This window comes from Callorhinus ursinus, unplaced genomic scaffold (assembly GCF_003265705.2).
Source record: "Callorhinus ursinus isolate GAN/ISIS: 27379988/994484 unplaced genomic scaffold, GSC_fseal_2.0 scaffold2, whole genome shotgun sequence".
NCBI lineage: Eukaryota > Metazoa > Chordata > Mammalia > Carnivora > Otariidae > Callorhinus > Callorhinus ursinus.
Genome location: NW_027397064.1, coordinates 7,685,483 through 7,712,178, shown reverse-complemented (window position 1 = coordinate 7,712,178; position 26,696 = coordinate 7,685,483). Strand labels below are relative to the sequence as shown.

The 26,696-nt window shown below is 41.5% G+C and overlaps 1 protein-coding gene across 8 annotated transcripts; it reads left to right on the top strand.

The window, feature by feature from the left end:
- The first annotated feature begins 35 nt into the window (after nt 1-35).
- LOC112837715 (probable G-protein coupled receptor 148) lies at nt 36-22,734 on the top strand. 8 transcript variants are annotated; one of them, XM_073877534.1, is made up of 6 exons: nt 36-147; nt 2,818-3,416; nt 11,157-11,368; nt 11,961-12,203; nt 13,148-13,236; nt 18,829-22,734. In XM_073877534.1, the coding sequence occupies exon 6, from the start codon at nt 18,852-18,854 to the stop codon at nt 19,764-19,766; it is 915 nt and encodes a 304-aa protein (XP_073733635.1). In that variant the 5' UTR covers nt 36-147; nt 2,818-3,416; nt 11,157-11,368; nt 11,961-12,203; nt 13,148-13,236; nt 18,829-18,851; the 3' UTR covers nt 19,767-22,734. The 8 variants fall into 8 exon arrangements, with proteins under 8 accessions (XP_073733635.1, XP_025746034.1, XP_025746025.1 ...); XM_025890249.2 differs by lacking the exon at nt 11,157-11,368 and adding an exon at nt 3,785-4,206; XM_025890240.2 differs by lacking the exon at nt 11,157-11,368.
- Nucleotides 22,735-26,696: the final 3,962 nt, after the last annotated feature.

The following is a 26,696-nucleotide window of genomic DNA, read 5'->3' as shown; positions in this document are numbered from 1 at the left end:
CAGTAACCTCCTTTCAGAGGAAGTGAAAACACTTGAAACCAAACATCCTCCCAACTGGCAGCCAGGTTGCCGGTTGAAAACAAGTGTGACCAGGGTGGAGGGACAGGGAGTGACAGTCTTGGCCAAGCTGATTTCTTTCTCAAAAAAGTGAGTAGTCCACTGTTGAAAGTTTTTACAAAGCTGGTGATGTATGGATATTCATAGGTGTTTGTGTTTTGGAAAATGGAGGCTGTGCACTTTTGAGGAAGTAAATGTACTTGGCTTTCCTTCCTCTTTATAGGACTCTCCCCACATTTAAAAAAACAAGTTCCTGAATATAAATATGTATTTATATATTATATACATATAAATTATAAATTACATTATATATAAATATATATTTTTTTGTAGAGAGAAGGTGGATTAGGATAATGTGGTTTATTTTTAATTGGATTTATTGGGGTATAATTTACATACAGTAAAAAGTCACCCTTTGAATCCTATAGTTGTTTGAGGGTTTGTTTTTTGTTTTTTGTTTTTGTTTGTTTGTTTGTTTTTTGTTTTTGAGAGAGAGAGAGAGCAAAGGGAGGGGCAAAAGGAGAGGGAGAGAGAGAATCTTAAGCAGGCTCCATGATCAGCATAGAGCCTAACATGGGGCTCAATCTCACAACCCTGGGATATGACCTGAGCTGAAATCAAGGGTCGGAGCCTTAACCGACCGAAGGCACCCCTGTCCTTGGAGTTTTAACAAATGCTTACCATTGTATCATTCAAGACAGAACAATTCCATCAAAACAAAAAAGTTCCCTTCTGCCCCCCTATAGCCATCCCTTCTTCTACCCCTAACTCGTGGCAACCACTGATCTGGTTTCTGTCTCTATAGTTTTGGCTTTTCCAGATAGCATATAAAAATGAATTATGCATTTGATATCTTTTTGTGTTTGGTTTCTTTCCCTTGGCATAATGCTTTTGAGGTTTACCCATATTGTGTGTGTCAGTGTGTATTAGTGCAGCTTAACTATTTCTTTTCATTGCTGAACAGTATTCTTGGCGTAAATATACCAAGATTTGTTTATCTATTCACCAGTTAATGGGCATTTGGATCGTTTCCACCTTTTGGCTATTGTGCATAACTCCGCTGTGAACATTTGACAGACAAATAGAGGGTTTTGTGTGAGCGTATGTTGTCATTTCTCTTGGGTAAATACCTAGGAATGGAATGGCTGGGTCATGTGGTAACTATATAAACTTTTTAAGAAACTGCCAAACTGTTTTCCAAAGTTGTGCAGCCACCAACGCTAACCAAATCCAGAACATTTTCATCTCCCCAAAAAGAAACTCCATACCCATTAGCAGTCATACCCCATTCTCTCCTCCCCTGAGGCCCTGGTAAATACTCACCTACTTTGTGTCTCTACAGATTTGCCTATTCTGGACATTTCATGTAAATGGAATTATATAATATGTAGGATTGTTTGGTTTCTGGTTTTTTTCACTTAACATAATGTATTCATGCATGTTGTAGCATGTGTCATTCCTTTTCATGGCTGAATAATGTTCCACTGTGTGGATAAACCCCACTTTATCTGTTTATCAGTTGATGGACACTTGGGTTATTTTCACTTTTTGGCTATTGAGCACAATGCTGCTCTGAACATTTTGTACACGTCTTTGTATGGACTTGTTTTCATTTTGGAGGGTATATACCTGGCATGAAATTGCTGGGACATATGGTGATTCTATGTTTATGTTTTTAGGAACTACCAGTTGTTTTCCAAAGCAGCTATATCATTTTACATCCCCACCAGCAATGTATGAGGGTTCCAGTTTCTCCACATCATCTCCAGCCCTAGTTATGGCCTGTTCTGTTGATGCTAACTCTTTTAGTGGATATGAAGTGGTATTTCATTGTGGCTTTAATTTATGTTTCCCTAATGACTAGTGATAATAAGCATCTTTTCATGTCTTCTTGGTAATTTGTATGTCTTTTTTGGAGAAATGTCTATTCAAACCCTGTGCTCTTTAAATATCTGTGTTATTTATCTTTTAATTAAGTTAAAAGAGTTCAAAAGCAGAAGTTTTAAATGTGGAAAAAAATATACACTTTTTATTTTGCGGTTTGAACTTTTTGTGCCCTATATAGTCAGTATCTGCTTAACCTAAGGTTGCAAAGATTTTTCTCCTGTTTTTTTCCCTAAAAGTTGTATAGTTGTTGGTTTTACACTCAGGTCTATGATCCGTTCAAGTTGAGTTTTGTGTATGACTCAAGGTACAGTTCAGGGTTCATTTTTTAAAATATATAAATAATATGTATATAATTGCTGCAGCACTATTTGTTGAAAATACTATCCATTTTACTATTGCTTTATCTTGACATCTTTGGCAGTAATCCAATGATGATACACACACGAGTCTTTTTCTGGACACTATCTTGTTCCATTGACCTATCTATCATTGGTGTAGGTCTCTCCATGCACCAATATCACACTGTCTTAATTAGTGTAGTTCTTATAGTAAATCTTAAAATTTGGTAGTGTTCCTCTTTTGCAGAGTTGTTTTGTTTATTCTAGGTCCTCTGTTTTTCTGTACAATTTTTAGAATCAACTTGTTAATTCCTATTTTTTTTAAAAAAGACCTCCTAGGGTTTTGCACTGAACGTAGAGATCAACTTGGAGAGAATTGACAATGTAACAATATTGAGTTTTCTGATTTATGCATATAATCATGAAAAGATAATGTTTAGGAAGGTTCATTGCTTTGCTCAGTTCCTGTATGTTTATCTCTCATTGTTGACAGCTAGTCTAAGTCAAAAGTGACAATTTCCCTTCTCTTGCCAAGGTTGGTTCAGGAATGGGCTTGTGACTCAGTTCTCCAATGAGGCCGGAGGGAAGTCGACCCTGAGAGCTCTGGGAAAGGTGTTTCTGTCCTAGGAAGACTCAGGAAGAGAGGCCCAAAGAAAGAAAACTTTCTTTGCATGTCGTAATGTAGACACCAGGAATTGCTGTGGTCATCTGTGAGGGGAATCAGAATGAGGGCAAACAGCCAACATGAAGATGACAAATCAAAAAGACAGAAAGACCCTGGGCCTTGACGACCACTCAAAGCGAGGAAAATAATCGACCTTGGAGCCTACACGACCTTGTTTGTTATGTGAGAAAAAGACTTTCCTGATGGCTCAAGTCTACATGAGTTGGGGTTTTCTACATTCCTGAAAAATCACAAGCTATAGATTCTTCACTTAAAGAATATTTTTAGTTTATTTTCCCACTGTTTATTTAAAATTTGTATGTTGTTTTTTAAATCTATGAATTCAATATATGAAATCAGTCTCATTGTAAAGATACAAACAATACAAACCTGAGAAACTCAACACTGAATTGTTTACATAATATGGAAAAACCCAGAAACAATGTAAATGCCCCACAAAAAGGAATTGGGTAAGTAATTTAATGTCTGTCCATATAATGGGCTACTCTGAAGCAATTAATAATTTTGTAGAAGTATATTTATCTTAAAAAGGAAGGATGGTTATTATGTATTTTTAAGCAGGAAGTTATAAACAGTGTGTGCAATATGGCCCCGTTTTAATAAAAATGTCTCCATGAGTCATTGAAGATGCAAGTTACAAGTAATAGAAAATTCAGTTTAAACGCACGTCAACAAGCAAATGTATTCGTTCATATAAGCAGAAACTCCAGAAGTAAGATAGGTTTTGGTGTTAGCTTAATTTAGCAGCCCTGAAAGTTCCTTAAAAACCTAATTTCTTTTTATATCTGTTTTCTGCCTTCTGCAACATCCGTCTCAGCTGAAAGCGTGTTCGGGTTGTGGTGGCAAGCTGGCCGCCAACAGCTCCCGGTTGTCCAAACACAGAGAAGCAAGGAAGGTCTCTACCCAGGCCTCCAGTGGGAGTCCTAGGCTTTGCTCTGATTGGACCATCTTGATCACGTGCCTACCCGGTGGCCAGAGGAATGCTTTGTATTGATTGGCTTGGGTCTGCATTGGGTGCTGGTTCTTAAAACAAACAGCGTGGCAGGAGCCTAAGATTATCGTAATTTGGTTTAGCCAAACCAGGGTCCATAATGGAGGTGGACATGGGGTAAATCCCAAGAAATTGGCAAGAATGTTCTACAATGGTGTGGGGTAGAATGGATGTTGAGAAGCTCATCCTCACCACAAAAGAAAGACCGGAAGGATGTACACCGACGGGCCAACAGTGCTTATCTTCAGGTGGAATTATGGGGAATTTTGATTTTTCTTATTTATGCCTATCTGTTACTTTACATTTTTGACAACAAACATATTACTTGAATAACTTTAAAAAGAAATGAAGGCTATAAATATGAGGAAACATTGGTGTATAACACTCGCAGTATAATTAGCAGCTTGAGAGACTTAAAGCAGACATGTTGGCAAACAGGAAATAAGAATTTTCGGAATGGCACCAACTGTGCCTCGCGGAAGCTTCTAGCTGCCTTTCTCTTGCCTCTGTTATGATATTGTGGTCATTTCTATAGATGTAACATGAGATTTTTGAAGGCTAGTCTGGTTTAAAACCACGGGTTCCAGTGGCTTGAATGTTTCCCTTATGCTGGGGTGGGGAAACATTTTAGCTTTCTCTAGAAACCTTTTCTCTCGTCACCGTTAAACACCATGAAGTGGGCCCCAACTGCAGAAGGGACGTAAAAGGGGAGGCACTGTCCCTGGGTTCCTCTACTTCCTTCTTGGGCAGAAGGTGCTGAGTGTTCTTTCGGGTAGTGGCTACCACAAAAAAAAAATCCCCACTTTCTCTGAGGTCTTGCAGCTCTCTGCACTGGGAATCAGAGGGTGACACTAGTTGCAGTCAGCACGGAAGGGGCCCTAGGTCTAAAGACTCAGGGGCCTGAGAGAATGTGAAGTGAGGCATTTTGCTTGATTCACTTCTGTTAGATGCTGGGTATTGGGAATTCTTCATAGGATTCTTGGAGGAACTCCTGTTGCTCTTCCACATACTTTTTTCCTGGAAAAGAGAACCCATTTTTCCACTGGCAGAAAAGACCTCCACTGGTAATGTAAGGTAAGGAGTACGCATGTCAGGCTGGGCACCCTGTTTCCCACTTTTATTTCTGCTTGAAATTGATCCTCAGTTCTGCATTTTCAGAAACCTGATTTTATCCGATCATGCCCTTCTGGAATTATCCCACCGTGATGGTAAACAATCAATTGGCATTTTGGTTTCATGATGAGAACTATGCTTAATCAAAAGGATGGAAATGTACCAGTTTAGGTGGTCAAGGCACTCTGATCTCAGTAGGAAAATACCTGGGGGAGAAGAAATGAGGCCCGAAGGTGGATATTGGATGGTCTTAAGGAGCCATTCTGTGTTTCTCCTGGTAATGTCATCTGCCCCCCGCCAGAATGTCAACTTCACTCAAGGAAGGACTTTGTTTGTCTTGTTCAGTGGTGCATCTATAGCATCTAGAACAGTCAGAGGTACTCAACACATACCTAATAAATGGATGAATACGAGGCTGGCTAGCTGGATAGACGAATGTTTCTTATTTTTTAGAGTCACTGTCCCATGAGAAGTTGTCCCTGACTCTTCTAGGAAGATTAGAGTCCCTTCTCTGATTTCCATTGCATTTTGAATCAGAGCACTTAAATCATAAAATTGAAACTATTTGCTTATACATCTATCTTCCCTAAAATATTTTGAGCTCCACAAATGCAGGGATTTTGCCTTACTTTTCCATTTAACTACCCATAGACACTTCACAGTACTCTAGCACATAGCAGAATAAAACAATAATACTGTGGAAATCTCATGAGTATCTCTCAGCTTGTGAGATATGCTTATTAAGTAGATCAGGATATTACATTAATAGGGACCTCTTTGCTTCTTCAGTGGTGATGCATTATTAACTTCTTACTCTTTGCTTTTCATTGCTTCCAAGGGAACAAGAATCCTTCTATTTTCAGCAGTTATTTCAATACTTTTCTGCTGAACCTGTAAGTACACTGAATGGTGTCCATAGATTACACTTACAGGATCAACTTAGTCACCTCCTGATGTTGTACAAAGAGACATCTTAATCTCACAAGCAAACCATCTCCAAGTGTTAAAACAGAATGCATTATTTCTGGGAGGACCGCCGAGAGATAGCACATCCCTTTTTGGTTATGTGGATTATTGCTGCTCTGGTCACACAAACTGAAGTCTCCTGACTGGTCCCCACTCACTTTTCACTCATCCCTTTCATCACCAGTGGCCCTGCATCTGGAGACTGCCCTTCCTCCAGTAACAACACTTGCCTTCTGACCAGGTCACATTTCCTTGGGGCCCAGGTAGGGATTTGCATGGTACCACTCTGACAACTCTGAAAGAGCAGATGTCCTTATTGTGGCTTCAGTCCTGGGTCATCCAGAAATAATATTCAATGTTTTGAGACCAGACATTTAGGAAGTCAAGACATAGACTAAGTGGCAACCACATATTTAAGATCAGGGCAGGCTGAAAGTCTGAAACAAGGTAGATGCTCAGGTTAGGTAACATTGGCAATAAGCATGGCAATAACCATGATGTAAGCCTGATTCTTTGGTGGACTTTGTGGGAGACTGAGTCCATGGATGTGGATAGTTTAAGTGGCCAAGGGGTGGTGTAAAGGAAGGTAGGAAATTTATAATTTTATCGGAAGTTTCTCTGAGTATTGGACCAAGTCTCACAAGATCAGAGTGACACAGATATAAATTTGTGGGGTACATACCACTGGGATATATACATCAACCATTGTCCCCCTATCTCCCACCCTGGTTTTACATTCATGAAAAAGAATAACTTCCCCAGCCCTGTGAATTGTGTAAGACTGTTGAATCACAGACCTGTACCTCTGAAACAAATAATATGTTATATGTTAAAAAAAAAAAAAAGAAGATAGCAGGAAGGGAAAAATGACGGGGGGGCGGAATTGGAGGGGGAGATGAACCATGAGAGACTATGGACTCTGAGAAACAAACTGAGGGTTCTAGAGGGGAAGGGGGTAGGGGGATGGGTTAGCCTGGTGATGGGTATTAAAGAGGGCATATACTGAATGGAGCACTGGGTGTTATATGCGAACAATGAATCATGGAACACTACATCAAAAACTAATGATGTAATGTATGGTGATTAACATAACATAAAAAAAAAAAAAGAATAACTTCCCCAGATCCTCTTCTTGGGAAAAGGAGAAAAAAAAATCGCTTTTGTCTAACCCTTTAATATTCCTTGCAGGGCTGGCTTAGTGATCACAAATTCTTTTAGTTTCTGTTTGTCTTGGAAGCTCTTTAATCTCTCCTTCCATTCTGAATGACTCCCTTGCTGAATAAAGTATCCTTGGCTACATATTTTTGTCATTTAGCACCCTGAATATACGATGCCAGTCTTTTCAGGCCTGCCAGGTCTCTGTGGATAGGTCTGCTGCCAGTCTGATGTTTCTATCATTCTAGGTTAAGGACCTCTTGTTCTGAGCTGCTTTTAGGATTTTCTCTTTGTCTCTGAGATTTGCAATCTTCACTATTATATGTCAAGGTGTTGACCTATTTTTATTGCTTTTGAGAGGGGTTCTCTGTCATGTCCAGTCACTTTCCTGGACTTGAGTGCCTGTTTCCTTCCCCAGGTTAGGGAAGTTCTCCACTGTAATTTGCTCCAATATACCTTCTGCCCCACCCCCTTTCCTCTTCCTCTGGCACCCCAATTATTCTAATACTGTTTTGCTTTATAGTATCACTTATCTCTCGAATTCTCCCCTCATGATCCAATAGCTGTTTATCTCTCTTTTTCTGAGCTTCTTTATTCTCCATCATTTTGTCTTCTATCTCACTAATTCTCTCTTCTGCCTCATTTATCATAGTAGTTAGAGCCTCCATTTTTTATTGCATCTCATTAATAGCCTTTTTATTTTGACTTGATTAGATCTTCATTTTTTTTATTTCTCCAGAAAGGGATTCTCTAGTGTCTTCTATGCTTTTTTCAGGCCCAGCTGGTATCTTTATAATCATTATTCTGAACTCGTAGTTCCAACCTCTTACTTATATCCATACTAATTAGGTCCCTGGCAATCAGTATTGCTTCTTGTTCTATATTTTGGGGTGAGTTTTTCCATCTTGTCATTCTGTCCAGAGAAGAATAAATGAATGAGAGAACAAAATACTAAAATAGCAACAACAACCCCAGAGAAATATACACTAAGCAAATCTGAAGAGACCAGAAACAGAAAAGAAAAAAAAGAGAGAGAGAGAATATAATCAGACAGGTGAATAGAACAGAGCAATACACCAGATCCTGGATTTTTTTGGTCTAGTGGTTAGAAGAAACTAGCTCCCAAAATTGTAAAGAGAAACTTATATATAAACATATATAATTAAAAACAATGAAAGGATTGAATGTAATTGTAAAAATGAAAATTTAAAAAGACTTGCAAAAGTGGTTGCTTTTCTATTTGTAGAATTACAGCAATTCTTTTCTTAGACCTCTGGTTGAGTTCACAGGTATTCAGAATGATTGATAGCTCCAGGGACCAGACAAAACTAGGGTCCCCTACTCCTCTGCCATCTTCCTCCCTCCTCCAGTGAAATAAGTTTCTTAAGGACAGAGACCATATCTGATTCTTCTCTGTAGGCTCAGCATTTAGCACAGTGCCTGACACAAGATGGGTACACAATACATGTTTATTGAATGAATGAATGAATGAATGAGTGAATGCATGAATGGAGAAAATGGGATATAGGCATGAATTTTAAAATTCTGATTATACATTTTTTTTGATCATTCAAAAGTGGTTGAATGATAACACAGCTGAGGTTTTCAACATTAATAATTTTTTGTCACCAATACTTACAATGTAATTTCTATTGAGAAATACAAAATATAGTTACAAATAATGTTTGCCAAATAGCATTAATAACAATAATATGCTTTTTATTTGGGAATAAGTTTATTAAATAAACAGATAAATATAATGCTCATATTTTAAGATTATCACAAGGATAAATATTGAAATAACCATATGCTCTATAAATATGATTCAAAATTCTATGCCATTTCTAAAAGACAAATATAAATGCTAATGAAAATAACCAAGAACTTTAATAACTTGGTATAAGTGGACTTTGCTATGGAAAAATGCAAGTCTATCCATATGGTAATAGACTCTGCTGTGGTCAGGGAGCTTATATCCCTGCCAAAGAAACTTTGAAAATATACAGGATTCTGAAAACTGAGAGAAATCAATTATATAATAGTTAAGTAAAAGTTCAAGTTAATAATCAACTATGTGCTAAGTAAAATTTACAGAGAAGGCAAAAGTTAAGGCATTCCACGGGTTTTACTTTCAATTATAAATCATACAGTATTCAGGTAAAGAGAATCGACTTTGCATGACATATGTAATCAAGTATAATATATATTACTCAAAGATACCTACTGCAGATAAGAGTATTTCACAAGCAATGTGTGTTATATGTGGATTTCAAAACTAAGGGGGTTCTATTGCATCAGTGAAACAAATCACAGCCTGTAAAAAAGGTTAGTAAGAATAGCTATAATTACATTATACCTTAATTGGGAGAAATAGAATTAAACCTGACAGAAAGTTTACAATAATCCCCAGTGCTGAGTCAGAGAGAGAAAGCTAAAGAGCTTCATGGAATCTGCTGATTTCAGGTCTGCCAAGAATGCACTGATAAAACATCTGGTTTATGGCTAAAGCCAGGTGTGGTCTGCTGAGACAGAAAGGGTGTGTGTTGTTGCTTAGGATTGGCCGACTATTTTAACTGTGCAAGAAAGAAAGCCATTGACTATGGTATAGACAATTTCCTATCAGCAAAACACACAATTCACTATCTAGGCAGCTATTGTTGATTTATAAGCTTTAATAATGTTAAATGATACATAGGTAAATTAATTTTTGAAAAGCTTAATAATTTCAATAATGAAACATTAAAATAGCTCCAGGGATGCCTGGGTGGCTCTCTCTCATTCTCTCTCTCTGACAAATAAATAAATAAATAAATAAACCTTAAAAAATAAAATAAAATAAAATAGCTTCAGCATATTTCAAAAATAAATGCAAAACCAGGAGACCAAAGACAAAATCCTCTCAGATTCTGGGAAATAGTATTGGAAATTAATCACATGCTTAGCAACATACAGATTGCTGTTTGCTTTTTGTGGTTTTTAGACATCATATTGACCTTTGGCATCTTGAGAGATAAGGAGGAAAGGAGAAAAATGCTATCTGTTTATTGAATGCTAGGTTAGTGTCAGGGGCTCAGGACCGTGTAGGTTCCATGATGTCAGAGACTTGGTGTGTTTTGGTTACTGAGGTATCTCCAACTCTTGGATTCACACTGGTGGGCACACATGTGCAGGTTTTTCCTACTATCTGAAAGTACAGTGTTCCCATGAAAGATTTTTTTTTTTATTTAAGATTTTGTTTGTTTATTTGTTGACAGAGAAAGAGCGCACAAGCAGGGGGGAGCGGAAGGCAGAGGGAGAAGCTGGCTCCCCACTGAGCAAGGTGCCTGATGTGGGACCCGATCCCAGGACCCTGGGATCATGACCTGAGCCAAAGAGAGACACTTAACCGATTGAGCCACCCACTTTTTTTAAAAAAGATTTTATTTACTTATTAGAGAGAGAGAGAGAGAGCAAGCAGGGGGAGGAGCAGAGGGAGAGGGAGAGAGAAAGAATCTCAAGCAGACCTTGCACTGATCATGGAGCCCAATGAGGGGCTGGATCTCATGACCCTGAGATCATGACCTGGGCCAAAATCAAGTTGGCTGCTTAACTGACTGAGCCACCTAGGCACCCCACCCATGAAACCTTTTGTAAGCCAAAAGGGCAAAAGGGCATAAAGCAAAGAAGCAATTACCATTAATTTATATGGAGAAATTTGTGAACATTCCCAGACCCAAAAAAAATCACTTCCCATTGACTCTTCTCATATCATAGGACATATCTTGCTAATGGATGCCCAAAATAAATCGATGTGAAGCTCACAGACATAGTTTAAAACTCTGGCAGCCTGAAGCTGAGTTGCTGAGCATGGTCCTGGGGAAGGACGTGGTGGTGGGGGGGCTCTCCATGCTTGGGGTGCGTGCTGCCTCTATAATGGCTCCAACAACTGTGGAATGCTATTGTGGATTTTTTGCCTTTTTTTCAGTTCGTGAAAACAGGAACCAATGTTGGTCTTTCACAAAAGTGAAGTGGAGAAACATGAACTTTCGAAAATTGGATGATACCTCTAGCTGAAATTCACCAGCTGAGTGAAGACATGTCTATGTGTCGAGATGGCTACTTTTGTTCTTAGTCCATGCCAATGCAGAGAGCTCCATCTAAGCAGAATTGAATGACTCTTATTCTAGCCGGTGCACTGTAATTGCATATAAATTCCTTATTTAAACTTATATGAAGATTCGTGGAAAATGTTTGTTACGTATGATACTATTATAGTTAGTATTATTGTACGATCTTTTTCTGAAATCCTGGGATGGCTCCTTTGTCTATTTCTATCTGCAGATATATCTAGGACAGTGAAAAGAGCTTTGTCAATGTTCTTATGAACTACCTTCTTGTCAATACTTCCTCCTTGAATATTTATCTATATTCCAGGTTTGGGGATTTGTTTCACCTTACCCTTGTTCGTGGGCAGCCTGGTGTTTCAAAATCTCAAGTAAACATGCACAAATGCATTGTTTTTTAAGAAACACATTGTTTTTAACGTGTTTTTACACATTAAGTAGTTCAGAAAAGGCCAAGCTCCTATTAAAGCAAGGTGGCAGGTCTCTGGATTAATGAATCTTATGAGTACCTAGAAGAATATCTGTAGATAGAAATTTTGTCAGAACAAAATGGGGGAAGGAAGCTGGAGAATTTCCCTTTATAAATACAAAGGCAAGTTCAAACTCAAAAAGTTAACTGCCTGAAAAAGCACTCAGAAAAATGTGTGATTTTTTTTTGTCTTCAGGATTCACAGGACACACCTACAGAGGCTTTGTGATTTCATCCAGTTCCCACGTCACCTCTGTGAGCTGTTCTCAGATGATCAACAATCACAGCTAATATTTACTAAGTGCCTGTTCTTGATGTCGAGTGACTGGTGCTCAGTAGACACCAGCTTCCTCCCTTTCTTCCTGCCTGCTTTGAGGAGAAGAACAGAGGAGATCACCAAAGCTTCCCAGACGGGAGTGACTTTTAAAATACCAAAGAAGTAAGGCCACAATTAAGAGCAGAGGGGAGGACATGTTTAAAGTGAGGAGGGCATGTTCATCGTGGGAGAAGAGAAGGTCTCATCATTCGGGGAGGGTTTCAAGAGTTATTCTGGAAGTATCCACTTCTCATTGGCCTTCTGCCGGCAGCCACAGAACATTTGAAATCATTTCTGAGGTTTGTTTTCAGCCGATGGTCCTTTCCACTGGCGGTAAGTCAGATACTGGCCCTAAGCCTGGCCGGCGCCACCCGACTGACCGTGAGCACCCAAGAGGGGAAGGCCCTCCTCCCTCTCAGACATCTTTCCTCCTTCAGAAATTCCCAGGTGGAGGTTCTGGGGAGAGGCAGAATGGACCCACGGGAAGCCCTGCTCAGCTAGCTGGAAGGAAGGTGGTAGCTAGGAGCTGCTTTTCCCCGCTGGATCAGTCTGCTCGGGCTGTCGAAACAAAATACCCCAGACTGGGTGGCTTAAACCGCAGAAATGTATTTCCTCACAGTTTTGGAGGCCGGGAGTCCAAGATTGAGGGACCAGCAGGGTTGGTTTTCTCTGAGGTCTCTCCTTGGCTGGCAGATGATCATCCCCTTGCTGTCTCTTTACATGTCTTTTCTCTGTGCACACACATCTTTAGGGCCTATGTGTGTCCACATCTCCTTTTCTTACAAGGATGCAAGGGCACCAGTCCGATGAAATTACAGCCCACCCGAATGGCCCCATTCTAACTTAATTACCTCTTTAAAGACTCTGTCTCCAAATACAGTCACGTTCTGAAGTTCTGGGGGTTAGGGCTTCGACATATGAATTTTGGGGAGGACACAATTCAGAGCATAACACCTGCTAAGTCTTTTTTTTTTTCCCCCTTTTTAAAGAAGAATTCAATTCACCTGCACCAGTACGGTCCTGTTAGGAAAAAAAACTCAACAAACAATAACCAAATGTCATTTCAGAAATCAGAAGAATTGGGTTGGAAGCCAGACTTCACCATTAACCAGCGACACCCTGAGAGGAAGTGTGGGGAGTCCGTCACAACCTTTAGGTATCACCCTTCCCTGACGTGGGGCATGTGGCCCGGGGGGTTTAGAGATTGCACCCTGCAGGTGGACGGCCTTGTCCAAGCTCCAGTATCACCGTCACCAGCTAATTAACCCTGAAGGAGTTCCTTCCTGCCTCTATCTCTCAGTTTTCTTTTTGGAAAAATGCGAAAAATGATTGTGCCTCCTTCCTGGGCTTGGTGTGCTGATTAAGAAGTCAGCTCCCCGGGGCAGAGCCGTCTCATGCTGAGCAATCAGCACGAATATCCACTGTTCTATTTTGTGTCATTACCCTCTTCCTATCTCCCTTCCAGACCCTTCCCTCACGTTAGCACATATCCAACGGTCCCTTGGTTTCCTTCGGAAGTAGGGTGTCTGTTTGGGAATGGTTGCCCTCAGAGGTAAGAGAAGGGGGAGATCCTCCAGCTCAGTGACCCAGGGTTCATGGTGAGGGCAAGGTAGGCAGTGCCCCTCCGTGGGAGGAATCTGTCTCCCTCGACCCCGACCAGGATAGGGGCACAAGCCGGGGAGGAAGAATGGGCTGCCACCTATTCATTACCTCCTTGGAGAAATGGCTCCAAGTACACGTGCTGTTGCGGGGCCCCTAGCACCATCTTTTCGTGCCGGTATGAAGATGAACAAAGACCAACCAGATGAGCAAACCAAGGCCACATATTCAGAGGTTGCTAGAGCAAGGGAGTCAGCCCCAGTCACTCGCTTTATAGCAGAGCCCCAGAGGCAGGTAGAGGGGTGAGAGAGCTTAGGGGGGACATGGGGAGGCTTCAGGCGTGCCCTGATGGGAGCCTGGGGCCTGGGGAAACGGCAGGCGGGCTAACTGGAAGTGAGGTGTCTATGTGACTGGGTGGGGGGACATATTTGACTCTCTCTGGTTGGTCCTAAGTTGGAAGCAGGGACAAAAATTAGGGAAGCTGCCAATCATTAATCAAGTCCCGGCTGCTTGGGGCCAGTTGTTACAGAGATTGTTGTCTGGCTGCCTGGACGGTCAGACGAGACACCGGTTACTCTGGACGAGGGCTTGGTTTCCTGGCAGGTTGCTACAGGTTGTGGACCAGAGTTTAATTTTTATTTATGGGTTGGCCATATGTGTTTGTATATTCAGTTTCCCACCAGGGGTAACATGTTGCCCCTTAGGGATTTGCCCTAAGCCAGGCTCTTCGGAAGGATGAGACAAGTTGCTTCACTGATTTTGCTGGGCACCCATCCCGCCCTCCCCACATAGATGCTTCCAGCGGGATTTTTGTAGGGAGAGGTGGTGGTGGTGGGTTCTGATTTCATCAGGGCAGTTGTGGAACAAATGGGAGTCTTAGCTCCAGGGTTTTATTTCAGAGCTGAAGCCAAAGGAACATTTTGGGCTGGAGGAAAACAGGTATTTTCACTTTAGAATTTCCAAAGAAAAAGGCTCTAGGAATGAACCATAAGTGCAGGTAATATGTATAGAAGGGGACTTCTTACATGGCTTTTGTTGCCATGAGCTCTTGATAGGCAAATATACCTCTGAGAAAGAATATGAATTTGTAGGCTGGGAGATTCTGTCTGGCTGCATGGTCCTGAATAAATTACTCATCTTTCTGAGTTCTCATAAATAAATTAAAGGTGATAAAACCCTCATTGATTTTGCAGATTTGCAACCCTCCCGGAGATTTTGTGTCTACAAGAAGAATTCTAAGCCACTTGCTTTGATAGTAGTGTCTTCACCATGTACGTTTGTCCTCTGCCAGGCTGCCTGCTCTGCAGAGCGCCTCTCAGACACCACTGTGCAAGCAGCGGTGGGCATCTCATGTGGCCTCTTAACCTGTGGCAGGCGCTGCTCCTGATTTTGATCATGCCAGGTTCCTTCTTGCCTGCGGAGTGAATTTTAACTCTTGGAATGGAATCAAGGCCCTCAAAATCTGGTCCCGGACTTTGTCCGTCCTTAGTCCTCTGAATAAGCCCTCAGTCCACCCAACTGGATCTGCTCATTGTCCCCTGAACCTCCCAGGTTTTGCCTTACCTTGGCTCTTGGCATTTTCTATTGCCTGCAATCCGCACTTCTCCTCATCTCCATCCACCTCACCTTTGACCCTGCTTTGCTCTAGTTTTCAACCTTGAAAGGCTGGATTTGAGTCTCAGCTCTTCCAAGAAGCTTTCGCTCACTGACTCTGCGACCCTTTCTATTCTGAACACCCACCCAACCCCAACCCTGCCAGGGACACCCAACTTTCTTACTCATTTGGCAGATGTTTCTGGTTATTATTACCTAGTTATATCGTATTCTGCTTCCATTGGGCGAGAGGCTTCTGTGAGTCAGTGCCTGTGTTTTACCACCTGGTAACCTCACTGCTTAGGATATGCACTGTATGTTTCAGTGTGGAGTGAAGATTGGTGGAGTAGAATGATGCAGTGATGTGCCTCATCAATCAGTGTGTTAAACTTATTAGAAAGCTACAGAAACTTGTTGCCTGAAACCGTATTAGATCTGGAGGGAGAGAGATTTATTATAGTTGTAGCTACAGTAATTCGGGGGGAGAAAAGAAGCTTGTTAAATTTTTTTGCAAAGGAAGCACAATGGTCGTCACCGATGCTCTGTGTAGGGTTTCAAGTCTTAGAACACAGCGAGGCCAAGCCCCGCTCATTGCTGTTGGGATGTGCTGTAAAATAAACCAGACATGTGTGTAGGGGCTGGTGGGGGGTGGGGGACATGCAGGTGCAAGGAAGCCCTGCTGAGCAGAAATGAGGAATCCAGCAGGGAAGCTACAGACATGACTGGGATTCTGGGCAGAATGGGGGATGGGGAGCAAGACTGGATGATAGGGGAGTTCAGCCCATCAGCTAGGTCAAACCCAGCGACAGTGAGCTCCGGAGTGGGCCCAGGCAGACAGGGAGGCTGTCACCATTGTGGAGGCTGCCAGCAGTGACCCCTTCATTCTGGGACTCAGAGGTTGGGTTTTAGGTCCTGGGAGGGGGCCTAGCAGGACAAGGCAGGCCCTGTTCTAGAGAGCCAGCAGTTCTGTTCAAGACTCAGCCGCGGGGAATAAGATGAGGGCATTCCAGATCAAAGGCGGGGCCAGTCTTGTCTCAAGAATAAGGAAAGGGGCGCCTGGGTGGCTCAGTTGGTTAAGCGACTGCCTTTGGCTCAGGTCATGATCCTGGAGTCCCGGGATCGAGTCCCACATCGGGCTTCCTGCTCAGCGGGGAGTCTGCTTCTCCCTCTGACCCTCTCCCTTCTCGTGCTCTCTCTCTCTCTCTCATTCTCTCTCTCAAATAAGTAAATAAAATCTTTAAAAAAAAGAAAAAAAAAGAATAAGGAAAAAGCCCAGATACTCCTGGCCTCAGTTAAGATTTGGCTCTTTAGGATGTGAGTGAGGGTGACTCTGTAGCTAGAGAGAAAAGATGTGGAGCTTGCAATCCTGCATGGCTGTGATGTCAGGAACCAAGGGCCAGAGAAGTGAAGTGAGCGCAGTATCCAGTGGAGTCACATTCCTCATTGGCGGCAGACCTAGGCTTAAAGCCCAGTTCTTGTGACTCCCCCAGGCAGGGCAGAGTTCTGACTTAGCAGGGTCTGCATGCCATCTTCATTGGGGCCCTCATTGTCTATGGTGGTGCCTTGAGGACAGTTAAGGAGTGTGCTCTGGGGATGAGCGATGAGGAGGCATTTAATGTGGGCAGATAATGCATTTTTCTCTTGATTATTGAAGGGTTCTGGTATAAGATTTTGACCAAAAAGTCTGCAGCTAAAAGAAAACCTAATGATGAGTTTGACAATGACAATGACCGTTCCATTTCTATTCCTCTCTGGGGGCTGAAAAGAGAGGAATAAATGCCTAGAGTCTGACTGCACGATAATGGCACAAAAATCCATCTGAACCGGAGAAATTCCCCACAAAGGGTGACAAGACAATATGCAGGGGAGAATAGATGCCTTGGGCAAGGGATTTCATAAGGAGCTGTGACATCTTGGATTCTCAGCAAGTTGCAGTAGCTGTCTCCACAGTGACACGCTCTTTAGGAAATCCATATAATATACTGTGTCCCTTCAGGGTCCACTTTATATACTTTGAACGCTAGGGGTCGACATAAAGGAACAGAAGGAAACCCATTTAAGCTAGCTCAAATAATAGAAGGGTGTGTTATATTTTTAGAACCCAAGGACAGAAAATGCAGAGCATCTCAGCAGAATCAGAAATTCAGGAGCCCAGGTGGTTCTCTCTCTGTCTTGCAAGGGCTTTTGGAGCCTTGCAGGGCCTTTGTGGTTACCTCTGCTTCTCTCTTACCTCTCTCGGTCACTTTCTTCTACTCACCTGTGCGCCAACCTGACTGGCGGGCCAAGCACATGACATCACACTCAGACTCCATTCTCTGTGAGAATTCTTCAGTCGGATATTTAAGAAGCAGACACTGGTGGTGCCTAGAATAATTCTCCATGAGTCAGATGTCTACCCCTAGTTCCAATCAACTCTGATGAGAGAGGCAATGCAACAGGTGGTGAGGAAGTGAGTAAAGCCATAGTGGGGAGGCAGATGTTGGCATCTCTACAGTAGACTTTTGGAGACAGTGATCCTGAAATTTGGGGGATCCCCAGGCTGCAGCATGGTGAGCCATTCACTGCTGTGCATGCTTGAGAAGATCTTCTGAGGCTACTACCATTTCAGTGGCCACAGTCCCTCGGTAATCCTAAGATCTCAACACCTTCCTGGACATGCAGTCTTCCAACTTCACAACAGAAACGGTATTTCTACAAATGGCGTTCAGTTGGCATTGGGGGGCCAATGACATTGGCCAAAGAAGAACTCAGAGCATGCATTTATTTGACCTTGCATTTGACATGAATATCCCTGTAGTGGTTGAGAGGGTGGGCTCAGGAGCTGTACTCTGAAATGCATATCCTGGCCCCTCTACACAATAACCATATGGCCCTGAGCAGGTTACTTAGCCTCTTTAAGTCTGTTTCGCCATTTGTGAAAAGTGCATAAAAAACCACTTAGTGGAAAATAAAACGTACCCCAGGATTGGTGAAGAATATTCTCTAAAAATAGTTTTGATCCCTAGAAAGTACTGGGTAAATGTCACCCGTGACTGCTGTCATTTTGTAAATATCCTTGTCATGTCTTATGGACCCAAATGAATTCAGGACTCTGCATCAGTGGCTTCCCCACATTCCTTACAGTTCTTGCCCTAAAGTCTTCCCCAGACCTTTGCATGTGCTAAGTGTTAACAAGTGCTTGGTGGTTCATCATCTGAGTTTTACAATGTTGTGCTTTGTGGCTCCAAACTGAAAAAGTTCTCACAATCAAAGATGAAAAAGGACGCACAAAGAATAAAACCTTGACCTGATTTTGAGCAATTTGCTGACTCTTGAGAGTCCGTCTTTCAAACTTTCCTTTTGGATGGTTTGAGTATGTGCCCCTCTCTTGAAATAAAGTGAAGACCCCAGATGATTTGTCCAGTTTCTTTGATCCATGTCAGTGCTATCTAAAGTTGTTGTTCTCTCTACAGAAAAACATGTAACATATTCCTTGAGATGTATGCAAGATCACAGAGCTGGAAAAACCACACCAGAAGCTTTAAGAGTCACTCTTTCTTGTTCTTTAATCCTGCAGGAGCCAAGTTGCCCTGAAAGATCATGAACTTGTCTTCTGAACGCTGCAACATATCAGATTGGCTGAGGCTGGAGGCAACAGTGAAGGCCTCTGTATACACAGTTGCCTTCTTCTTTGCCACATTTGTCACTGTCATCATCATCACGATAGTGTCACAGAATTCGAAGCTGAAGAAAGAGGTCCGATACATCCTCCTGTGCCACCATCTGCTGTGCATCTCCTCCTACTGCGGCCTGGGGGTGGTTTTCCAAGGGATGCGGGCTCTGCTGGCCAACAGTCCTATGCTGGTGTGCTGGGTGGTATTTGGAGTCCAGCTAAGTGTTGGAGAAGGGATCCTCTTCACCCTGGCCTTGATGGCTGTCAACACGTACCTGGCCATTTGCTGGCCTTTGAAATCTCTGTCCTTTGTAGATTCAGTTAAGTATAGGATTCTGGCTGGGTCTTGGGCAATCATTATATTCAAGAATGTTTGCTTATTCCTCATAGAGGGCACTAACCCCACTCAGGGTGCTGTTTTTAAATCTGAACCCCTTTGCCCTGTGATCTTGAATGGCTCTGCTGCCAGAGCTATTGGCATGGTTTTCCTTTTCCTTCTTCTGTCCATCATTCTTATAAGTTACTCTCTGATCTACCAAGAAGGGAAACGGGCTGGCCATTTTAATAGATCAAATATCAAAGCAAGGAAAACAGTCCTTATTCATTTAGTGCAGATGGGTTTACATGTAATACCAACCCTGATATTCATAGGCTTGGGAAAGATGTGTGGGGTGTTTTTCTTTGCTTTAAATCTGGTGCTTTTTGGAGTCTTTGCATTTGCCCAGTGTCTTAACCCTCTGATCTATGGGCTCTGGAATAGAGAGCTGCAAAGCAGATTGCACCGTTGGATGTGCTGTCAGCGGTGGTGTGGTCACATGATGACCAACAGAGAGCCAGTTTAACCTGAAACACAGCCATTTTGAATCAATAACTCTAGCCCTAATGGATCATCAGCTGGGCTTGAGGACTTGCCTTCTACTCAACCTAAAATTGGTGCTTGGTTTGATGTTGAAAGCAATACGAATAAGTCAGAGTTATTAATCTGGCTTGCAAACTTCGCTGCTGTGTACACTGAACTGGCCTCTGTGAGATCATTTTATGTCTTTAATTCTAAACCCAGATCAACATTCTTAGCAGCATGTCCTACTGTGTTTCAATAATGAGGCAGATTTGAGAATGCACTTGAGAATGTTTTTAAAAATTGACAAACAGTCCATGGTTGATATGAAGAGAAGAAGTTAACTTGGCTTTTCCTCTTATATTAATTAAGCATAGGATTGGCTATATGTAACAGCAAAACAGAAACAAAATAACAATGATTTTTTAAGGTTTGAGATTGTCTGTCTGTTTTTTTTTTCTGTTGTAAAAGAAATCTGGAGGTAAAAAATCCAGTCCTATACAGCAGCTCTGTAGGCAACAGGTTCATGCTCTTCTATTCTGCCATGATTACTATACTACCTCATGACCCAAGATGGCTGTTAGTGGTCCTGTCATCACATTCATACTCCAGCCAACAGGAAGGAGGAAGGGGCAAAGGAGGGTTTATACCTTCCTTCTAAAGACACTTTTTAGAAATTACACAAAACACTTTTTCTTATATTTAACTGGCTAAAACTTAGTCATATGACGATGCCTGGCTTTAAGGGAGAGCGGGAATAAATTTTAGCTGGGTGGTAGTGTCACTAGCTAAAAATTGGGGTTCTTGTTACTAAGAAAGGAAGGAAGAATGGATATTAGGAAGCAAACTTATTTCAGGGGCCATTTTCCTCTCAACCAAATAAAGTATAAAGAAAGACAATGGATGGGTTATAATCACAAAAATATACTCTGCCTCTTTCAATATGATACTTGGAGTTAACTTTTCAAGATCCCAGAACACTTTAATTGTATTATGTTAACAGTTCTCAAAGAGAATGGCATCAAGAAGAACAATGAACTGGTTTAAACATGGGAATTAACTCATGATTTAAATCTAAGCCATTTTGAGACAATAGTACAAAATAAAGTCTTTCACGGGAATTTACATATGAGATTTCTTTAGATGAAGCATCCACTTCTAAGTTAGTCAGGATTCAGTTCTAGAAACAGGAATCATCACTCCAGGTACTTTAGACACATGGGATTTAATATGGGACTTAGATGCTTACAAAGACGCTGGCGGGGCTGGAGGAGTGGAAATCAGGAGCCACCACTTGTTGGTGTCAAGATTCCACTGCAGCTGGGATCTGGTGGTCCAGCAGCTGCTTCCACCATTGCCCCCCATGCCTCAGGCCCCTCTTAATGTAGTAAGTTTGCAAAAGAAAGAGCAACCGGAAGATGGCCTCCACTTCCTTCCATCTTCCAAATCTCAAGTGATTGCTTCTAACTGGTGGAACCTATCTGGCATCCAGACCCTAAGAAAAAGGAGTCTGGGAAATGTAGTTACTAGTTTCACAGGAACAGGAAGTTATCCCCAAATGGGGGTGAAATGAGGATTGAGAGAGCCAATCCATGGGATCCACCATTATGACATTTAGTTTTATTTACAGGTGATAACAACAACAGAAGCATAATAGTTGCTCAACACATGAGCAACTATTATGCTTCTGACACCATGCAAGTCATTTCATATACACAAAACCAAATCCCCACAACAGGTATATAATGTACGTATTATTATTCCTGATTTACAAATGAGAAAAGCTGAGGCTTAGAAAGGCCTTACAGGAGCTTAGGAGGACAGGACCTTCCCTTTCAGATTTTCCATTCACATGACTTGGCCAAAGGTGACCATTTCATCACCCTTGAGAGCTGGACCAATTGCTTAGGAAATTTGGGCTTCAGTTTTCCACTTTGCTTTGGGTGTGGACACCTGCCTTGTGGAAAAGAGCCTCTTTTTCACCCACTGCTTTGATTACACCCTCCCATCCTTAGGCCCCCACCTTGTTTTCAGATTCTAGTGGCTTCCATATCATGTCTGGACCCCATTTTGGCTCCAAGTCCTTCTTGCCTCTTCTCTGGGTGTTCAGTGTGTCTTCTCTCTTCCTCCATTCTCAACTCTGAGATTTCAAAGCATGACCTTCTATTCTGCAATATGCACGTCTCTCCAAGGCAGGAGAGACTGCCAGGGCTGATTACCTTTGTGTCTTGGCACGTGACACAGTGCCTGTAGATGGCAGGCACTCTACAAATGATGTAGTGGACTCACTGGTCAGTAAGACATGCCCTTTTTACAAATTCCAACCCCACAGAACCCAAGCTGTCTCTTTGTTTTTGTTGAAATATAAAATAATCTGAGAGCCAAGAGTAGAATAAAAACTCAAAAAATCTACCAAAGTTAACTCAATTATAAGCCCTAGATCTAAAATACACAATTCAATTTATCCTTAAAGTTTTCTTTTTTTTTTTCTCTTTTTTTGGGGGGGTGTGTTAAATTTTTTTTATTGAAGTATAGTTAACATACAATGTTATATTATTTTCAAATGTACAATATATTGATTTGCCAATTTTATGCATTACTTAATGCTCACCACGATAAGTATAGTTACCATCTGTCACCATACAATATTGAAATATGATTGACTATATTCCCTATGCTGTACTTTTCATCTCTGTGTCTTACTTATTTTATAACTGAAAGTTTGTACCTTTTAATCCCCTTTATCTTTCACTCATCCCCCTACTAACCTCCCCTCTGGCAACCCCCAGTTTGTTCTCTGTATTTAAGAGTCTATTTGTTTTGTTTGTTTGTATGCTTATTTGTTTTGTTTTTTAGAGTCCACATATAAATGAAATCACATTAATCTTAAAACTTTTAAAATATTTTCTTATGTAAAAAGGTGACTTTTACTTGTAACATTGATTGTTAGAATGATAGTTTTATACCTTCAAATGCGAACTGTTATTTTTAAAATTAAAACAACTTTTGAATTGGGAAGATACAGTATAAAATTCAAAAGGTTAAAAATGATACTTAGTAAAAAGTAAGCCCTTCCCCCTCTTTTTCCAGGTCCCCAGTTCTTGTCTAAGAGTGAACAACTGTGATTAGCTTCTCGTGTTTTCCTTAAGAGATGATCTACAAAGAGCAAATTATTAAAAATTTATAAGGTCATTTTGGTCTTGATATCCTGGTCTTGGATTGGAAAGTTGTCTCAGCTGGTATTTAGAATGTTTGTTCATATCCTAAATGACATTAACAATAATCTTTCTCATGATGTATAAATCCTTTGCACCCCTTAGAGAACCTTAAGCCTGGGCAAGATGTGGAAGGGAGAGAGGAAGTGGTGGATAAAGTCACTTGTAATTTGTTGAGGGTTCCTATAAAGTGTTTCTTTGGTCTCTGGAAATGGTGCAATGATATTGAATTTAAAGTCAGAAGGGGTATATAGGTTTGGGAGAAATGTTCAGAGAACACACACTTCGCAAATAGCTCTGAAAATACATTACTTAAGGAAAAAATGTGAATTATCTCAAGATTCCTAAGTTCTTATGAACATTGCATTTTACCATAATAGCAACCATATTATTACTGCATGAAACTATTTCTGGCTTATCCATAGATATGCTATATAAACATATATTGGCTAACTAAGAATGAACTTGGGCAAAGTCCCTAAAAGCAAGAACGGAAAAGTGGTTCATAATACTCATCATAAGAAAATGTTGAAAGAATCCAGGCCATTGTTCAGAAGAAGTTCAAGACTGTAAAATCAGCCCCATTAATGAATTTTAAGCATTTTTTTTTTCTTTGAGAAGATCAAGGGCTATGGCTGGAACTGCCCTACTGATGACCAAGCAAAGATACATAAGCAATGGGAGAAAACCACACATTTACCCCTGATGGAAGAGGGGAAAGGATGCCAGAGTATTCTTATGAGCCAAGAGGAATTGTGGAATGATCTGACCTTGGGGTTGTTGGAAAAGACCTGTCTTTAAAGGCTTCTTGCCAAAGGAGAGAGGTCATCAGCAAAAAGAGGCTGGAAGTTACCACAGGCTACAGAAGATGAAGATGGGATGAGCAGCACCTGGCCAGAGACAAGGATTGCCCAAGGGCCCAGAAGGGGTAACTTTGATTACCTCCACAAAGCGCTATTGAAGAGAAAGAATTATCACTTGGAGACTGCCCCACCCAGAAGATGTAAACATCATCCTATATCTGCCTTTGGAAGGATGGTCTCTCCTGCCCCTTATATCTCCTCCCAGCTTCTACCTCTGCTAACCTTGCAGGAGTCACAGGCCACCTGGGGGCTTGGGGGAAGATGACTAGAAACCTTAATTCCCCCTTGAAATGTAGCAAAACACATCCACAAGTTCCAGGGATTAAGGCATCTTTGTGGGAATAGTGGATGTTATTCTGCCTATCACATTTGCTAAAATGAGATTGTTCTTTGGACCTCAAAAAGACCAAAGAATTTTTTATTATTTAAGAATGATCAAACAAAATGCTAATCCAAACCACAATGAAATCACACCTCACACCCATTTGGATGGCTACTATCAAAAAACACAGAAAATAACAAATGTTTGCAAAGGTGTAGAGACATCGGAACCCTTGGGCACTGTTGGTGATTGTTAAATGGTGCAACCACAACAGAAAACAGATTGAAGTTTCCTCAGAAAATTAAAAATGGAGGCACTGGATTGACCCAGCAATTCCACTGGATCCCACACTTTTAAAAGCAGAGTCTAGAGGAGATGTTTGCACAGCCATGGACATAGCACTATTCACAATAGCCCAGAGGTTGGAACAATCCAGTTGCCCATTGATGGATGAATTGATAAACAAAATGTCATCTATGCATATGTTGGAATATCATTCAGCCTTCAAAAGAAGGAAATCCCATCACACACTGCAACACGAATGAACCTTGAGGACATTGTGCTAAGTGAAATAAGCCAATTACAAAAAGATAAATGCTGTTTGATTCTACTTATGTGATGTATCTAAAGCAGTCAAATTCATAGAAAGAGAGAGTACAGTGGTGATTAGTGGGGCGGAGCTGGGGCTGGGAAGAGGGGGGAAATGGGAGTTGTTTGATGGGCATGAAGTTTGAAATGAACTTTTTTTCAGATTAAAAAGTTCTGGAGATCTGCTTTACAGTAATGTGAATATACTTGATGTTATCAAACTCTACACTTAAATTTCATTATACCTATAGTTTATGTTGCATTAATGTTTTTTAAAATTCAGAAATATTGCTGAAATACTATTGGCTGAATGTTTGTGTCTCCTCAAAATTCCTGTGTTGAATCCTAACCCCCAGTGTGTGGTATTTGGAGGTGGGGCCTTGGCAGGTGCTTAGGTCATGAGGGTGGAGCCCTCATGAATGGGATTAGCCCTTATAAAAGAGACCTCAGGGAGCTCCCTTGCCACTTCTGCCATATGAAGGCACAGCAAGAAAAGGGCCCTCCCCCAACCAGGCTGGCACCCTGATTTCAGATCCCAGCCTCCAGATTTGTGAGCAGTAAATTTCTGTTGTTCAGCAGCCTCCCAGCCTGTGCTGTCTTGTTCCAGCAGCCTGGACAGAGTAAGACACCTAGCTTTGAAAGTCACACAGCACAACCCCTGCAACATTCCCTGTGTTAGCACTGAGGCACCTAGTCTAGTCACTTGCAAAGGAAGGGGAGTTAGACTCCACCTTTTGGAGGTGACAATGTCAATGAGTTTATAGATATATTTAAAAACCACCATGCCATGTGACTGGCTTTGCCAGTGAAAAGCAAAACATGCCGCTCCCGGAGGAAAACCTCTCAAGAGCTAGATGTGATTTTCCACATTCTTGTCCCTTGACAATATTGAGGGGACATGTGTTTATATGGGGTAAAGCTGAGTCATTGCATGGGGGACAGCAGCCCTGGAAAGTAGCCCTGACCTTTAGGGTACCTTACATGAGTGATAAATAAACCTTTGTTGTTTTGAGCCACTGAGATTTTATTTTATTCATTTTATTTTGGGGGGTTTCTTTTTTTTTTTTTAATTTAGGCAACCCACAGAACGGGAGAAGATATTTGCAAATGGCACTACAGATAAAGGGCTGATATCCAAGCTCTATAAGGAACTTCTCAAACTCAACACCCAAAAAACAAATAATCAAGTCAAAAAATGGGCAAAAGACATGAAAAGACACTTCTCTGAAGAAGACCTGCAAATGGCTAACAGACACATGAGAAAATGTTCATCATCATTAGCCATCAGGGAAATTCAAATCAAAACCACACTGAGATACCACCTTACACCAGTTAGAATGGCAGAAATTGACAAGGCAAGAAACAACAACTGTTGGAGAGGTTGTGGAGAAAGGAGAACCCTCTTACGCTGTTGGTGGGAATACAAGTTGGTACAGCCACTTTGGAAAACAGTGTGGAGGTGCCTCAAAAAACTAAAAATAGAGCTACCCTATGACCCAGCAATTGCACTCCTGGGTCTTTACCCCAAAGACACAGCTGTAGTGAAAAGAAGGGCCATATGCACCCCAGTGTTCATAGCAGCAACGTCCACAATAGCCAAACTGTGGAAGGAGCCGAGATGCCCTTCAACAGACGAATGGATAAAGAAGATGTGGTCCATATATACAATGGAATATGACTCAGCCATCAGAAAGGATGAATACCCAACTTTTACACCAACATGGATGGGACTGGAGGAGATCATGCTAAGTGAAATAAGTCAAGCAGAGAGAGTCAATTATCATATGGTTTCACTTATTTGTAGAACATAAGGAATAGCGTGGAGGACATTAGAAGAAGGAAGGGAAGAATGAAGGGGGGGAATCGGAGGGGGAGATGAACCATGAGAGACTATGGACTCTGGGAAACAAAAAGGGTTTTAGAGGGGAGAGGGGTGGGGGGATGGG